Consider the following 19,192-nt stretch of genomic DNA (forward strand, 5'->3'; position numbering starts at 1 on the left):
GTATTATATTATGTCTTAGGGTTATGAAGACAAAACAAAATTTTTGCTGCTTTCAAGAAACAACCTCCTTATTAGATGCAGCAAAAATATATGCCAAAGAGAAATTATTTAGCAAGGAGGGAATACTCAGTGGATCATGGAAGGCATTATTGAACAAGTAGCACCTTTGTTAAGACCCTGAAGGAAGATATAAAGACACTTAGAGGGGAAACTAAAGAGAGAGCGTCTTCCTGACATAGGTTGTGTGAATTCATAGAGGTTGAGGGTAGAGTATTGAGTTTGGGAACTGACTGACTCAGTGTGGTGCACACATAAAAGACAGTGCTTTGGTTTGCATTTTTGTGTATTATTGACTTTTTGTATGTCCCCAGAGTCTTGAGGCAATTTAAAACTATTAACTATTTTAAGACTATGTTATCATGATCCTTTCAGCTAAAGTTTAATATATAGAACTGATATTCAAATTCTTAAAATGAGAAGTATCTCTTGAACAAAACTTTTACAGTAATTTTTCATACTTCAAATAAAGCTGTTTCATATAACAGTTCTAGAAGTTTGTCAGATGACTTGGGTTCCTTTGAGATTTTCTTACTTGTTTCCTACCTTGGCATTAGTTCCCTTTGGGGAAATTATTGTTGACTAGCTAGTTACCAGAAAAAAAATTGTTTCAACTGTTCTTGGGTTTTACTCTAGCCTTTTCCTAATTTTTCCATTTGTTTTTACTCAATTTAAAAATATGAATGAGTATTCTGATGAAAAGTTGAAGTGTTTTTAAATTTAATTTATGTGACATTTAACAAAAAAAACACTTGCATATACAAAGTAGAACAGAAAAAGAGAAGTATATGTGAAAATGTGAAACTATATTACATATAGCTTGGTTTTTTTAGGCATAATAATTTTAATATATTACTTTCAAAGCTGTTCTGCTTATCTGTACTTTCATCAAAAGTATACTTACTGCGGGGGAGGGGGAGCTAGGGGTCTCAGTGGATTGAGAGCCAAGCCAAGAGCTGGTAGGTCCTGGGTTCAAATCTGGCCTTAGATACTTTCTAGCTGTGTGATCCTAGGCAAGTCACTTAATCCTCATTGCCCTTGGAACTCATTTAAAGTATTGATTCTAAGATGGAAGATAAGGGTTTAAAAAAATAAGTATACTTATTATACAATGAAGGAATGGTTACTAATATTTACTAGTTACAAAATTATAATATTGGTCTCGACCCATCCCTTATTCTACCAAATTGTCTGTTGCCTAAAGAATCCCAAAGGGATGTTCCATGAAAGCAGTAGCTGGCCTTTATGATAGTAGTTTTTAAGATGAGATATATATCAGTTGGTCTTAATAGTTTTAATAGTTTTGTGTTTTTGACTCTGTTAGTTTGTCCAAATCCCTTTTTAATTCCACTTATATTTCCTAGCAATATCTTTGAAATTCTTGTGATAATGGTTTCTATGTATTTATTTTTTGTGTTGCTAAGGATACTTTTTAAGTTGTGGTAAGCTTACCTTGATCATATTTTAAAGGCTATCTCTTAGAATTCTGTGACCTGGTCAGTAATTTCACAATTGTATTATTCAAGATTCTGTAGCTTTTGATCTTATTCCCTTAATTTTTCCTAGACTGAAAAATTCATCTAAGTCTTTCTTCATTGAACAAATATCTATTCCTTTAGATAATTTTTACTTCCCTTTTCCAGACTTTTATCTAGTTCCATTGTGCCCTATTTGGTGTATAGTGATAAAAATGAGGAAACGGTATGATTATCATCAAATTCTACCAAAAAGCCCATCATTCTGATATAGAATGGTGTTTCTGATTATGGGGATTACTATAATTTTATACCAGAAAAAGATACTGTTTACTTTCATCAGTATTTTGCTTCATATATGTTATATGTATGTACATACGTGCAGTTTATATGGCTGGAGCGTAAGGAGTGACGTGTAACCAATCAGGAAAGATAAATGTGGATTTTGAAGGGCTTTAGATTCCTTACAAGGATATTTAATTTAAAGACACTGGGGAAAACCTGAACTTTCTGGAACAGAGGAGTGACAAGATCAGACCTGAGCTTTAGATCTATGAATTTGACAGTGGTATAGAGAATGTATTTGAGAGGAGAAAGTTTAGACATAAAGAGCAGTAAGAATGAGGACTTGAACAAGAATGTTTGTGGTGTGAGTAAAGAGAATGGCACAATTGCAAGAGATGTTGAGGTGGAATTGGCAGTAATTGGAAGTGACTAGATGTAAAGTGAGGGAGAATGAGGAGTCTAAGGCAGTGGTGGCAAACCTATGGCACGTGGGCCAAAAAGGGCACACAGAGCCCTCTGTGGACACACCTGCAGTTGCCCACCACAGTTCCTTACTAGAAAGCCAGAAGGCCTTGGGGTAGAGCTGTCCCCTCCCCCTCTTCATGCCCCTGAAGACATTCCTCATATCACAGCCCTGCCCAGAAGCCCAATGGGAACATTTCCTCCCTCTTCTATCTGGGATAAGGGTGGCTGTTGGGGGCGGGGTATAGCACTTGATCTGAGGGGTGAGGTGGGGACAAGGTTTGGCACTCTGTCTCTAAAAGGTTTGCCATCATTGGTCTAAGGCAGTGATTCCCAAAGTGGGCGCTACCACCCCCTGGTGGGTGCTGCAGCAATCTAGGGGGAACAGTGATGGCCACAGTTGCATTTATCTTTACTATTAATTGCTATTAAAATGTAAAAAAAATTAATTTCCAGGGGGCTAAGTAGTATTTTTTCTGGAAAGGGGACAGTAGGCCAAAAAAGTTTGGGAACCACTGGTCTAAGGTAACTAGAATGTACAAATTTAGGTGAATTGGAAAAATAAGGTTCTTTAGGAGGAAGGATTTTTTTTGTGGGGAGGGGGAGGAGAGAAGGATAAAGATGATGACTTCTGTTTTAAACATGTTGAAATTACCATGGTGTTTTCCAGCAGGCAGGATGTACTAAGGAAATTTGGGATCAGAACTCTGGAGAGAGATAGGGGCTAGATATGGAGATTTGGGAATCATGCAAAGAAATGAGAGCTGAGTTCTTTTGTGCCTATCAGAAGAACATCAAGATCGCAAGAGTGTAAATACAGGAGAGAGCCCAAGACAGTGTATAATTATGTAATATGTATAATGGGGACAGGGCATGGATTATGATCCTTCAGAGGAAACCTAGAAGGATGGATCTAGCATTGAAAAACAGTGAAAAGGGAGTATTCAGAAAGAGGGGGGTGTTCAAATGGTGTCAACTACTGTAGAATTTATGAAGGATGATGACTAAGGCCATTGGATTTAGCAATTAAGATTTAATTGGTAAAATTGTTGAGTTTTTTCAGTCCATTGATGATGGAAGTCAGATCCCAAAGAATGGAGAAGTGAGTGGGAGGTGAGAAAGTATAGATAAGTATAGACAGCTTTTTCAAGGAGTTTGACTCTGAAAGGGAGGAGAGAACTCTAGGGATGGTAGGGTCAAGTGAAGGTTTTATTGTTTGTTTCTAAGTGGGGAAGATGTGGGAAGGTTTGCAGGCAGCAAAAACTGAATTGAATTGGATTTCAATTTTTTAATATGTATTTCTTTATTGACTATTACCTGAATTGTCCTTTAAAAAAAAAAACAGATAAAATACTCAGAAAAATCCTTTCTGTGCCTTCTAAAAGTAAAATGTTTCGAGTATCATTAAATAAAGTATTGATATAAGTTTAATTTAGCTTTGGTATTCTTGGAACATGTTCTTGGAAGGTAGTTCTGAGATTTCAATAGTTGTTTTTGTTTTTTGCTTTTTTATAGGCTTTTTGGCTGTAACAGTTGAAAAGAGGACAGTGAATGACAATTCTTAGGTACTTTAAACTCTCAGTCCAATGCTTTGGTTACTGTTGTTTCTCTAGTTTGTACTCAGTTGTGTCATAAATATCATTAGCAGTTAACATAGAACATATTTTGTCTATTTTCTCATCTTCTAGGGGAGAAAAAAAAGTTTTTTTGTTTTTTTTTTCCTGTTGGCATATATAGACAGTTTTTTTCCTCAGAAAGGGCTTGAAGGGATGGGGATGAACATACAAAAGAATTTTTTCTAACTCTACATTCAAATTTGAGACAGAGATCATCATATCATGCAGAATCCACAAATAATTCATCATACATTTATTAAATGCTTACTAGTAAGACATTGTGATATACTCTAAGAACAAAAGACTAATGAATTAGTTTCTGCCCTCAAGGAGCTTATAGTCTCTTGGAGGGATAAAACGTGTGCCTAACTAAGTAAATGCTAAGTAATTTTTAAAATTATTTTTTGTTCCAAACATGACAAAGATCAATAAACTTGAACCCTTTCTTATACAAAGAACTGAAAGGAGGATTATGTTTGGAAGTACCAATCTCCATTATATATGGCTTGTTTTCTTTTAAAAATATATGTTGTAAATACTCTTGTTAGTTTCAAAGCTGTCCTGCTTTGTCTCCCTCCAAAACCTCCTGTTCTCTCCTGTTTGATGTTCTCCCCTCCCCCCCCCCCAATTTTTTTGGTATCCACCACTAGCCCTTACTTTTAACAAATAAACATAGTTAAGCAAAGAAAAACCAGGATATATTATCAGTGTCTAAAAATGTAAATTTCATTCTGCCTCTCTAATCTATCTATATCTGTCATTACAAAGAAATTTTGGAGGAGCATGTGTTACTATCTCAGGTGAATCAGGAAAGACTTCTTGTAGGAAGAGACTTAGGGATTTTACAAGGTAGCAGTGAGGACAGTGCATTCTAGACATAAGGGTAAATATAGTATGTAGGAGACATGCTAGCAAGCTGATTTGACTAAAACAGAGTATGTGATTGGAAATTCTATCAAGTAATACTATAAAATTATTTGAAAACCTCACTGTGGGGGATTTTAAGTGTAAAACTGAAGATTTTGTATTTTATCCTAAGGACATTTGGGAGCCATTGAGGATTTAAAAATTCATATACGACAAGCTTCTAAGTAAACAACTGGTTTGGAGAGAAGGACTGCTGGAGACAGGAAGACCATTTCAACAAGTCTGGCAGATGGCAAGATGGCTGTGCTGTCTAGGCTCTAGTATCCTGAGAGATGAGGTCAAGAATGGTCTGGGGATAGGTATCCAGTGAGAAATTAAAATGCCTGCCAGGGCACATTTCTAAGCTGAATGGAGTACAGTAGTCCAAGTGAGAGATAATGAAAGCCTGAATGAGGGCATCATTCTTTTAAGAATTTCCAAATGAGAAAATCAGGAATAAACTGCATTCCTATCGTATGCTTTTGCCATTAGTCACCCACTTATTAAAGATTTGAACCTTAATTCATTTTAGTGTTTTTTTATGAAGAGTATATAACCTAATCTGAGGAAATTTACAAAAGACTTTTGTTCTGTCAGACCCTCAGGGAACTTAGACCTTTCTCAAAATAAAAAAGACAAGTACTAGCAAAAGAATGAAATCTTGTGGTTGGTGCAGTGGTCTTTTTTGGTATTTTAGTTAGCAGAAATTTTTTTTCTATTTTAGCTAGTTTGAGCCAGCCTTCCTTTTCCATCCAAAACTTTCTACCCATCATATTAGCAAGAGAACTACTACTTATTTCTACTTGATTAGTCAAGGTTTAAAAATAGCTTCCATTTGATCAAAAGCCAAGCCTGTGCTAATGAAGCAATCTTTGAGAAATTACTTCTCCCAGACCCTATAACTTTACAATGTATCCCCAATCAGTAAGAGATGAATTCGATGCTTTTATCTGTACTGTTTGAGTTTTAAGTGTTTGGAAAAAAATCATTAGTAAAGGCATAATATATTCTATTACTTTTGTAGCCAGTGCTATGTTGCTGCTGATAGCCCTTTTCTGGAGCATTTCTATGAAAGTTCTGTTCTTATAGGAGGAAGGGCTAATTATTTCTCAGTTTAAAAAATATTTCTATTCTAAAGTGGGAGTAGATTTAGGAAAACTTGGGCAGCAATTCCAGGAGATAGGAAAAGGTCTTAAAATTTCCAGCTTTTCATTTATCAGTTTCTACCCATTTCTTCTTTTCATAATGAGCTTGTCTCAGCAGCAGCAGGTGTCCTACAGGCAGAATGGAATGTTATGTGTTTTATGTATCGCCTTTACAAAATTTGTCACCTTGCAAATATAGCAGACATTTCTGGGTGATGCCTGCAAAGAATGTGGAAGGTAACTGACAAATGGTCCAGTGGAAAGAGTTCTGGATTTGGAAATCAGAACCTTCATTAGAATCCTTTCACTTCCACTTGTGAAGTGTGCCCTGGGGCAATCCTTAATTTCTTCTGGCCTTATTTTCCTCTCTAGTAAAATCAGTTAGAAGGTTAACATAGAAAGGGGGGGGGAGGAAATAACAGTCCCTACTCTCAAGGAGCTCATTATCTAATAAGGAAGACAGAATACCAACAACTATATGCAAACAAGAAACAGGCTTTGTAAACGGCTTTTCTGTCTCTTGTTCTTTGATTCTATATGCTGTCTAGCATGAATAGAAGAGTTAAGACTTCATTGACTTAAAATGAAGTTTTCTTTGTTTTAAACTCCCAAACGCCTACCATATGTTTTTTTTAAGAGGCTCTTTTGATCTAAGTTAAATACATCTTCTTTGATGATGAAAACTGTAAGCAATTTCCTCAACCTTCATTTATTTAAATATCAAATTGTGTGCCTTTTTCAGTCATTTTTTTCTTCTGAGGTTGAGAGTGGTTTGATATGAACACTTCTTTCTTTTCCTTCTGCTTCTCTGTGCGGGGCAGCTAATGAGATGAATATTATATAGCATATTATACATATACATGCACATAATTATGCAGGTATATATACCTGTACACATGTTTGCACACAAATACACTCCCCTATTCCCTAGCCCCTAATGAGGAGATAAGTGATTTTGAACCATAGTTCTGTCACTAACCATTCCTATGATTTCAAGCAAGTAATTTCCTTCTCTCAGCCCCAGTTTTTGTATTTGTAAAATTGGTATTATTGTTTGTTCCTCCTTGCAAGAAGTCCATATATGGTTGGTGAATCTGTCAGTTGGTCTAGCAGCTCTGGAAAACACTTTGAAATCATACTAAGAGGGGGGCAGCTGGGTAGCTCAGTGGATTGAGAGCCAGGCCTAGAGACAGGAGGTCCTAGGTTCAAATCTGGCCACAGACACTTCCCAGCTTTGTGACCCTGGGCAGGTCACTTGACCCCCATTTCCTACCCTTACCACTCTTCTGCCTTGGAACAAATACACAGTATTGACTCCAAGACGGAAGGTAAGGGTTTAAAAAAAAAAAAAGAAATCATACTAAGAACATGACACATACCATTTGTGGCCTTATTCCCTAATGAAGTGAAAGACCCCATCCTTTTACTAAAAATTTTAATACTAGCCCCTTTTGTGATAGTAAATGCCAAAGGAAAACAAAATATCAGTACTGTACTCAGCATGTTAAGCACAATTCTAAAAAATATATATATATATTTAATTTCATATTAATTTAAATCCAAGAGTTTCTCACTTAAGTAGAAAAATTGTCAAACTGTTGTAGTTCTTTTTATGTCCTTAGACATCACTTTACTCCAAGGCAATCTGAAGTAATACATAAGAACCTTGAAGAAGAGAAATGATAAAGTACAGTTTTGGGTTAATGATCAACTAACTGAACAATAGTCATTTAATTAAAAAAAAACTTAGCTTCTGTGTTCGAATTGATATTAAGCATTAATACCAAGATAGAAGAGCAGTAAGGGCTTAGACATTTGAGGTTGAGCGACTTACCTAGAGGGTGTCACAGCCAGGAAGGGTCTGAGGTCAGATTTGAATGCAGGACCTCCTGTCTCCAGGTCTGGCTCTCTATACACGGAGCCACCTAGCTGTATTCTAGTCATTTATTCTTTATGAATACTTCTGGAAAACTGTCCTCCTTAAAACCTCTCATCACTCTCTTCAGGATTTCCCCTTCAGCTTCCTCTTCCCTCTGTTTAATACCTTAATTTCTTCAGGGGATAAAGAAATAGGGACCTGTCTAATCACTTTTGTGAGTATAGGGAAGGCAGTGGTCTCCACTAGATAATGTTTGGTTTCTATCCTCACTTCAGTTTCCCCAAGAAGATCTTTTGTTCTTGACCTATTAACTCTTTTCCCAAAGGAAAATGCCTGGAAAGGATTTTGGATTAATATTTTCAGTTGAACTAAAAGGGAAGTTTTAATTAATTAGGAATTTTAATTAAATTAATTAACTAATTATTTAGGAAATGATTTCAAAAATCACAGTACTTAAATGTATTGTAATTGCAGACATAAGAGAAACAATGAACATGAATAATTCAAGGAAGCATGGGAAAACTTATTTGAATTGATGCAGAATTAAATAAACAAAGCCAGAAAAACATATACAATAGCTACAATAATGTAAATGAAAGAAAAAATTGTATAATGCTATAAAACACTATAAAATTATAATGCTTTAGACCTGCAATACATAATGATCACCTCATAGTCAACAAAAACCTAGATCCAGGCTATTGGGATAATTAATCTATATAACAAACTATTTGGTAAAAATTGCTGAATCAACTGGAAACTGCTTTGGCAGAAACTAGATACAGACCAAAATCTTACACCATTCACTAAGATAATATCAAAATGGACACGTGATTTAGACATAAAAGGGGAGGGCACAAACAAATCAGAAGACTAGGGAACATATTACCTATCTGATTTATGGATAGGCAGGAATTTATGAGTAAACGAGAAATGGAGAGCACTATGAACTGTGAAAAGGATAATTCATAAATTGAAAAGGTTTTGTACAAATAAAACAAATGAGGAAATCAGAAAATTGGAAAAAAAAAGTTCATTGGCAATCTCTCAGATAGAGATATCTTATGTAAAAACAGAAAACTTTTTCAAATTTATGGGAATAAGATCCATCTCCCAGTTGATAAATGGGCCAAAGATATGAACAGATAGTTTTTGGATGAAGAAGTCAAAGCTATTCATAGGTATAAATGCTCTAAATTACTACTCATTAGGGAAATACAAACTAAAACAATTTTGAAATATCATTTCACATCTATCAGATTAGAGAGCAAAACGACAGGTTTGGAGGGAATATGGAGAAGTGGAGACGTTAATAATATACTGTTGGTAGAACTGTGACCTTGATCCAATCATTTGGGAGAGCAATTTGAAATTATGACCAGAGTATAAAACTGTGTACATCCTAGTAAAACTAGCAAACAATGTTGTTGGGTCTATTTTCAAAGGAGATCAAGGAAAAAAGGAAAACAACTTATATGTTCTAAAATATTTCTAGCAGCTTTCTTTGTGATGGCAAAAATCTAGAAATTGAGGGGATGCCCATCAGTTTGGGAGTGGCTAAAAAATTGTGGTAAATGATTGTGATGGAATATAACAAACCATAAGAGACAATGAGCAGACTAATTAAAAAAAATTTGGAAAGAATTACTTGAGATAATGAAGAGTGAAGAACAGAACCAGGAGAACATTATATACAACTACAGATTTAATACTTGAAAAATAACTTGTGAATAATTGTGAATAACCTCCAGAGAATGAACTGAAAAATGGAAACCTAAAAGACATAATCATTCACACACAGACACGCACACACATGTTTGCTAGATGATTCCTTCTTGGTGTGGGGAGGAGAGAGAGAGAGACTGAGATACCTAGAAATAAATCTTATTAATAAAATTTTAAAAAGAAGTAAAGAAAATTTTAATGCTCAACCTTAGCCCTGAAGAGGAGATGAAACATTGTGACTCTTCTCCCTTCTTTGCAGAAGTGAGGGACAACAGGCTTGCCACATTTCATTACTTTTAGACTTCAATTAATTTGGCTCAACTCCCCCCTTTCCCTCCCATTTTTAATTTTTTGTTACAATGGATGGCTAGTTGGGTTGAGGAGGTGTGAGTGATATATTTGGAAATGAGGATAATAAAAGATATCAATAAGAATTTTTAAAAGTTAGCTCTTGCTTACCTCATAGAATTGTGTATAAGTATTATATAAATGATAAAGCTATATAAATGTCAACTGTCATAACTAACTTTTTAAAAACATTTATTAATATTTGTTTTTAACATGGTTACATGATTCATGCTCCTACTTTCCCCTTCACCCCCCCGCAGTCCCCCCACCCATGGCCAATGCACATTTCCACTGGTTTTATCATGTGTCATTGATCAAGACCTATTTCCACATTGCTGTTAGTTGCATTGGTGTGGTAGTTTCGAGTCCACATCCCCAATCATGTCCACCTTAACCCATGCTCATAACTAATTTTTAAAAAACTTACACTGGTTTGAAGAGAGCTCATCACAGTAACTAGTTTTATTCAATCTCAGTTTTTTGACTTTATATCTAATTTTAAGTGTTATTGTTATGATTATTTTATAATTGACATTGCTTCTCCTTTAGAGACATACTTGTATGTTGCATTAGTCTTTGTTCTCACATGTGATAGATAATACATATTGGGAATGTACTGGCATGATACAGTGTATTTATGATTTAGGAGACAATATTTGTCACTGATAGACTATTAGGAAAACATACCTAATGGAATAGGTTACTCTTTCAAAAATGTATTCATGCCTTTAAAAAAAAATCATCATGGTGGACAGGTAGGTGACTCAGTGGATGGAAGAAAGCTAGGTCTAGAGACAAGAAATCCTGGTTCAAATCTTGCTTCAGACACTTCCCAGCTGTGTGACCCTGGGCAAGTCACTTAACCCCCATTGCCTCTTCTGCCTTGGAATTAATAAACAGTATTGATTCTAAAATGGAATGTAAGGGCTTTATATAAATATATATATATATACATATATATATATATATTTGCTATTTCCCATACAGACAAAATTAGTACAGTTAATTTTGCATATCAGAACTCAATATTTGTTTTTTTTTTTTTATCTATATTTAACTGTTGTAGAAATAGGGTCAGGGGATTTATGTTTGATGGGGTGGAATCTTTTTTAGAATAACTATTTTTTATCATTTGAAACCCTTTTGTTCTTTTGTAATTTTAAGCCTAAAATCACTTGAATCTCTTTAGATTAGATAGATTTAGATGAATTTATTTATGTTTAATGTGGAGATTCTGTCATCTAAAAGTTTATTTCTCCATGTCTCATTCTCACCTAACACTGCCATCCATTTAACAAATTCTGTTTAGAACAGAAAAAAAGCCACACAAATATAGAAGCGAAAATCCAACCTTAGAAACAATTTTTGCTTAGCTTTGACTCATGATTTTAAAAGATGGGTTTTATTATCTGCTGTTCTGAGTTGTTATAAAGTGGGTCATTTCTTCTCATTTTTGCTGTTAGGCTTTTTCTTAGTGACAGAAAGCTTTTTTTTTTTTTTTTTTTAATTTCATATTCCAAAGTTCAGGTGGGTTGTAAGGAGGACTCATGTAAAGGTGGTGATAACTGAAAAGGGCGTCCACAAGTGATTCATAATGAAAATGCTAGCCATAGTCAAAAGAAGGAACAGTTAGAATCTGATTGCAGATCAAAGCATGTAATTTTCTGTTATATTTACTGAATGAGATTTTCATTGTATGTATGATATGTCTTCTGTCATGAAATATGTGTTGCATTAAAGCACTAGTATAACCTATATCAGACTATTTACCTCCTTGGGGAGGGATGAGGGCAGAAGAGGGAGGGTGAAAAATCTGAATTCTAAAATGTTAGAAAACAAATTGTTTCTACATGTAACAAAAAAATTAGCCTCCTTCAAAGAATTAAAAAAAAAAAACTAAAAAAAAGAAAAGAAAGGCAGATGCAAGAGATTATTTTTAAGGTTGGATCAGTAGGATTCAGGAACCGATAAGATGACAGTGGATCAAGAGGGGAAATCTCATTGATAATAGATAGAGTGGCTTCAGATATGGAATCAAAAATGTGAATGCTTTTGCCACTGACAGAAATAGTGTAGTCAAAGAAAGGAGAAAGTTTTTTTGGGAAACATAAGCTTGGCTTTGAATATGTTTAGTGTCAGTTGCCAGTGGAACATGCATTAGATGGCCAGCCTCGCAGTTAGTTATATAACGATTTAGAGTTTACAAAGTGTTTTATGTTTATTATCTCATTTGATCTTCACAAAAGCCTGATGAGATAGGTAGTTTGGGTGTTATTTTCAATTTACAGATGTGGAAACTGAGTTTTTTTAAAGCAGTTTCTAGTGTCCTGCAGCTAACATGTGGGGTAACAATAGATTAGAATTTTAAAACCTGAGGGGGCAGCTGGGTAGCTCAGTGGATTGAGAGCCAGGCTTAGAGACGGGAGGTCCTAGGTTCAAATCTGGCCTCAGACACTTCAGACACTAGAATCAGTACTGTGTATTGGTTCCAAGACAGAAGAGCGGTAAGAACTAGGCAATGAGAGTTAAGTGACTTGCCCAGGGTCACACAGCTAGGAAGTGTCTGAGGCCAGATTAGGACCTCTGATCTTTAGGCTTGGCTCTCAGTCCACTGAGCTACCAAGCTGTCCTGGTTTCTTTGTTTGTTTGTTTGTTTTTTTAAATGCTACTGTCCTCCAAAATTATGGAGTAAAGGAAAATAGCCCAGATAGACCCTGCAGGTAATACCACCCCATTCTGTTTCCTCAAAGATGAGGGAGATTTTATTTAGCTCTTGTATCTCAGACAATCTTTGCTTCTGAGTCCTTCCACCCACAGATTCTCAGTGGCACATCTATTTCTCCTGTAAAGTTCCATAGACTTTGATAGCATGAATCCTTAGCACTGAAATGTAATGGGACAGAGGCTACCAATGGTCTACAACATCATTTATTTCTCTTGCCTGTCAAAACAAAAGTCAAAGACTTGGGCTTAGAGGGTGAGGGAATACTAGCTTAGGAAAGAACCATTCCTTACTGAGAATTTTACAGCTTCTTAAAAAAAATGTTTTGGTGATAAGATAGGCTTCTTAGAAACTGTCTGTTTTTATTTTTACTGTAAAACTTCACTCAAAAGAACCAATCCTTAGAGAATCCATCAGTACACTTTAGGAAAACCTGGGTTTGAATCTCATCAAAGACACTTATTAATTACATGACCCTGGGCAAATTACTTAACCTCTCCCAACCTCACTTGTCCCATCTGCTAAATGTAAGTCATAATAGTACTTCACATACAGGATTGTAGTAAGGGTTAAATAAAATTACACGTGTAAAGTGCTTTGTAAATCTTAAATCTGTCATTATTAATATTAATTTAGGCACAGGAATATAGTTTTTATTTCTGCATTAAAATGCATGCAATTTAATTGAATTGGATATCTCCTCCATCAACAGAGATCACAGCTTTTCTCTATACCTTATTTGTATAAGAGCTGCTGTGGCAAGACAAAGAAAAAAAGAACAAAAATCATTATCATGTCATTAACCTGTTGACAAATGAACTTTTCTGAATGAGGCTAATCTTTAGGTAACAGACATGAAGTGTCTAATTCAGCCAAATTGGCCTTACTATTCCTCACTAGGACATTCTGTCTCTCTGGGCTCTGCCTCTGCAGTCCATTCTTTCTCCCTCCCCATCTCTCCCTCTCATTTTCCTTCAGATCTCCTCCTGAGTTTCCTTCAAAGCTTGGTCAGAAGCCACTTCCTTTTGCCTCAAAATCATCTTGCATTCTTTTTGTATCTATTTCTATATACATGGTGGCTCCCCTGATAGCAAAGGTTTTGAAATTGGAGTCTGTAAACTTGATTTTGAAAATAAAATTAGGTAACTATTTTAACATAATTGATTTTCTTTGTGCTCTCATTATTTTGTTTTATGTATTTAAAAATATTCTGGTCTCACTAGTCTGCTAAAGCGATGCTTTATAGAATACCTTATAGAATAGAAGTTCTCTGTGGGCAAGGGCTGTTTCATCTCTGTCTTTGTATACATAGCACCCAGCTTAATTCCTGGCCCAGAGTAGGGACTTGATACAGAATATAGCTTTTTGACTGATTAGGAACCTATAGTCTTTTCCATCCCTAGATGAGGCATTTTCAAAGTAGAAAGTTAATAAACTAGCTTTTAATATTGCCTCATATCTTCTTAAAATCACTCCTTTTCTGTCATCTCAAGGGAAGAAATAGGCCTTACTTTACTAAGAATAGCCCTTCTCATACCCTGTTTTAAATATACCTCCATATGCAACTTGTCTCTCTTGTTAGACAATAATATCCTTGAGGACAGACTATTTTGTTTTTGTTTGTATAGCCTTGGCACAATTTTGATTTCTGAATTAGATTTGTGATTTCATTGGTATAATGAACTTGTAAAGAGGGAAATCATTCTATCAATGCCATTTGGTACTGGCATCTTATAGTCTTAGAGCATCTCCAAAGGTGTTGAAGAATGGAGTGACTTGACTTGCCCAGGGTCATATGTGTTGGAGGGAGGACTTGAATTTAGGATTTCTCAATCATGAGGTATTACTGTGTCATTATGCTAACAAATTATGTGTCCATTAGTACTTTGTTACTCTTAGTGGTTGTAATTGTCTTGAGATGTGTCGCTCAATCATATAGTTTGGTTTCCTTTAAACCAAACTAAAGGGATAGCAAAATGAAAGTCCTTTTTCTTTATTGAAGGAGACTATATATTGAAGGAGGTTATATAATTTTAGGTTTCTGCAGTAGTACTGAATATGTAAAGAAGCTTCTTTCAAGGATGTTGAAATTAATGTTTTGGGACAATTTATAAAATACTCCTCTTGTGCCTATTTCACTCTTAAAGAAAAGAGGCGTAATGTTAATTTTAAAATTGTCTGTCTTTCACTCTGTTCTCACCTTGGAACATATGCAGAGTTAACCTAATTCCTTGCAATAGGGAAAGGTGATAGCTGTGCTTTTAACAAGTTGTGAACATTGATTTTTTTCATTGTGTAAATAGATAATCTCAGTGATGCCTTGAAGAAACTGAAGATCACAGCCATTGACATCTCTGAGGATAGTTTAGAAGGATGCTTGGACTGCTTGCTTCAAGCCCTGGCTCAAAACAGTAAGTATGATTGAACTTCCATATTTGGCCAAGGAAAGAATCACCACAGCAGTCACTCTGATACTAATAATGAGGTTTAACATGTAACTGAAATTTCTCTGACTAGTGCTCCTTATCACTGAGATTTTGAATTATATATTTCTTAAATATATGAAGCTCTACTCCTAGTTGTTCCATGAGAGCAAAAAGAAATGTGTTTACTGGTGGTAGTGATATTAATACCAATCCTAAAGGGTAGTCATTATCCCGTTATAAACACACAACATATGAGCCTCATAGTTATTTTCCTGTTAACAGCTGTGCTTTAAAAAAAATATTTGCAAGACATCTAAAGTATGTCTGTTATCTCAGATTTAGAAACTCTTGAGAAATCTTCCCTCTTTTAGACCTTCATCATAGTTCATCTAATCCAATATCCTGCATTCAAAGAGGTGTTTAATCCAGAATGTATCTGATAAGTCTAAGGAGAGAGATAAGAGTCTTTTCTTAAATCATCTAAGGATAAGAAATTTCAAGAATCCTTATTTAATAGTCTGTTTTATTATGTTGAATATGATAGCAGATTTGTTTTCTCATTTTGTAATGCTATAGAGGATAGTTAGATAAAGAATAACTTTCACTATATACACCTTAATTACTGAAGTGGGTGCTATACTCATTTAATGAACCTACTTTAGAAATAATTATGGAGCAGAAAATGAACATACAAAAAATAGATTATACTTTTCTATTCCAAGCTTTCAGGTGTCCTAGCACTGATCCAATTGTTTTTCTCACTAATCAGCCAAAAGAAATTCTAAAATTTTTTTAGACTTGATTACACATACTAAAATAACTCATTCCAAAAGCAAAATTTGAAGTTAGCTTCTCTTACTTACTTAGGGATGCTATTGCTGCTTGAGGAGAATGCTTTATTGTCATGATATTTAAATTTTTAGTCATCATAATCCATTATAGACATTGTTGCATGGTAAATAAAAAGCTGGTATCAGAATCAAGAAGATGTGTTCAAGATATCCCTCTGACACACACTGGCCACATGCTTCTGGACAAACCATTTATCCTTTCAGTGCCTCATGAAACTCTCAGACTATTAACTTGTTGAACATTTCCTGGTCTACTTTGGTAGAGAGTGTTTACTTCCTTGGAGTTCCTCACACTAATGAAATCACAAGTTGGAACTAACATAAATTAGAATTAAGAATGATCTATGTAAGGGCTTCTTGTTAAATGTTTCAGTACAATGGAAGGGAAAGAGATCAAAGGAGATAGGCAGTGGGCACCAGTCTGCTAAGGAGTCTTCTTTAACTCTTAGACTAATAACACTAAAGAGAAGGTCTCTAGAGAAAGATTAATGACTAGAAATGTGAAACAGTGATCCACCACCAAGGAGACAGTCAGAAAAGTAAATACATTTTTGAAGAAACAGTCATAGAGCTTGACAGGAGAGATTGAAAGGAGGCACAGAAGTCAGGAATGTGCTAGTCCTGTTTTGTTGTTCTTGATGGTGGTTGACATTTGGCCAGAGAAGAAAATAATCTCCTACTTAGCAGCTTTGAAAATTATGGGCATTACAAGAGCTTGCAGTGCATGAAAATGTGTCCATTTTGATAGTGGTGCACCTATTCTTACATCAAGGGGGGAAATCTAATATTAAAGGAAAGGTCAATTATTGTTGCATCTTGAAGGAATCCTTTAACCCAGAGAGTTATATTTTCACATGTTTAAAATCTAATAGTAGTGATTGTACCTGTCTGGTCAAATGAGTCAACTTGATTTTTTGGACTGTTAAATTCCTGAACAGTATTTTTGTCTTTCACTCTCTTATCTTCTATTAAAATGTTAGTAACATGTTTAAGAACCAGTTGTATGGTCTTTTAAAAATTGTGTTTCAGGCAGTAAGTTGCTTCATACTCCCTGAGAAAACTCTTTTCATTGAAATTTGTAAAGGGAATTCTTACTATTGGAACTGAACCTGATGTGCATTTTTGAATGAAAGGTAAAAAGTCTTGTGCAATTTTTAGGAGATTAAAAGGGAAAACATTACAGAACAAAGCCCAAGAGAATGCTAATAAAACAATAATCAAATTTTCTCTTGAAAATGTCTGTAATGAGCTGTAATGTAATGGCTGGGGATACTTATCCAGAATATCTTTCTCATGTATTGTTGGCACATTCTTGAAAAATTTTGCAATTTTCAAATTAGCTTAAATTTTTCTTTAGGAATGATGAAATAACAAAGTCTCTTCCTAATGAAAAACTGATTTCTACTTAGGGCTATCATCCTATCTAATGAGAAACTAAAAAACCATAAGGATTTGGCAGGGTTTATTTTGTTTCTTTGTCTGGGACTTTTTTTTTGCATATGATTTTGGGATCTGACAATATTTACAAGAATTGCATCTTGTATTCATTTATAGACAATTGTAGGTTTTAGACACCAATATTTGCAGGAAGTCAGTTTTAGCTTAAGTTATTATGTATTTTGTTTGTGTCCACATCCAGAGTATGTGGTAAAAAGTAAGCAAGCTTTTCAGTGGTTCATTAAAAATATCAGAATATAAGATAGCAAAGAGCCAACTTTTTTAGTTGACTCGAGTACTTATAATATTGTTATATTGTCATTTTTGCCACAGGCTACAAAAGTAAGCTACATTTTAGCAGCATATGTGTTAAATAAAAGAATATAATACATTAAGAACTTTATTTGATGGCTGGTTATAGGATATGGATTGGTAATAACACTTAATCCTATATGATACTAAAAGGTTTATAAAGCACTTAACTCATAACCTTATGATGAGGTAAGATATACAAATATTATTATCCCTATTTTATGAATGAGAAAACTTTACCTTAGAGAGTTTGAGCAACTTTCTTGTCTTCATACCAGCCATCCTAAAATTCTTAATGCAGTTTTAAACTATTAAAACTTTAATAACTTTACATATAACATAACTATATGTAAAATTAGTTTTAATAGCTAATTTACATATATTGTCTAATAGCATGTTATTTGCTTCTGTACTCTTTCCAATTTCTCTTATCAGATTTTTTTGTTTTTATTTTTTTGGATTTTTATTGTCATGCAAAACACATTTCCATATTAGACATTGTAAGAGCACACCCATACATAACCAAAACCCCAAAATAAAAACAAAGATTCACTGATGTGAAAGATGACTCCAACAGTTCCTTCTCTGGAGTTTCATAGTATTCCCTGCAAAAGTCTTTCAGGATTGTCCCATATTATTGCATTGCTGAAAGTAGCCAAGTTTTCACAGATAATCATCATACAATATCACTGTTATCATGTACAATATTCTCCCAGTTCTATTTATTTTGCTCTGCATCAGTTCCTGCAGATCTTTACAGCTTTTTCCTAAATCATCTTGCTTATCATTTCTTTTTTTTTTTAGACATTTATTAATATTCGTTTTTAATCTGTTTACATACTTTATGCCCCTACTTTTCCCTTCACCCCCCGCTCTCCCCCCACCCATGTCCAACGCACATTTCCACTGGTTGTAAAGTGTCCTTGTTCAGGGTCTATTTCCCATTCATGTCCGCCTCAGTCCATGCATTCAAGCAATTGTTTATCTTATATGTTTCCTCTCCTGCAGTCCTTCCTCTGAATGTGGGTAGCATCTTTACCATAAATCCCTCAGAGCTGTCTTGTGTCATTGCATTGCTGCTGGTACAGGAGCCCATTACATTTGATTTTACCACAGTGTATCAGTCTCTGTGTACAATGTTCTTCTGGTTCTGCTCCTTTTGCTCTGCATCACTTCCTGGAGGTCTCTTCAATTTGCATGGAATTCCTCCAGTTTATTATTCCTTTTAGCACAATAGTATTCCATCACCCGCATATACCACAGTTTGTTCAGCCATTCCCCAATTGAAGGACATCCCCTCATTTTCCAGTTTTTTGCCACCACAAAAAGCGCAGCTATAAATATTTTCATACAAGTCTGTTTATCTATGATCTGTTTGGGGAACAAACCCAGCAATGGTATGGCTGGATCAAAGGGCAGGCAGTCTTTTATAGCCCTTTGGGCATAGTTCCAAATTGCCAACCAGAATGGTCGGATCATTTCACAACTCCACCAGCAATGCATCAATGTCCCGATTTTGCCACATCCCCTCCAACATTCATTACTC

At 35.0% G+C, this 19,192-nt stretch overlaps 1 protein-coding gene across 1 annotated transcript in view; it reads left to right on the plus strand.

Moving 5' to 3' along the window:
• RAP1GDS1 (Rap1 GTPase-GDP dissociation stimulator 1) overlaps positions 1 to 19,192 on the plus strand; it is a 286,184-nt gene that overhangs the window by 61,618 nt on the left and 205,374 nt on the right. Inside the window, exon 4 of the mRNA XM_044681621.1 lies at positions 14,924 to 15,031. Coding sequence (XP_044537556.1) covers positions 14,924 to 15,031 — 108 coding nt within the window. The remainder of the gene's footprint in view (positions 1 to 14,923; positions 15,032 to 19,192) is intronic.

This window comes from Gracilinanus agilis, chromosome 6, assembly GCF_016433145.1.
Source record: "Gracilinanus agilis isolate LMUSP501 chromosome 6, AgileGrace, whole genome shotgun sequence".
NCBI classification, from domain to species: Eukaryota; Metazoa; Chordata; class Mammalia; order Didelphimorphia; family Didelphidae; genus Gracilinanus; species Gracilinanus agilis.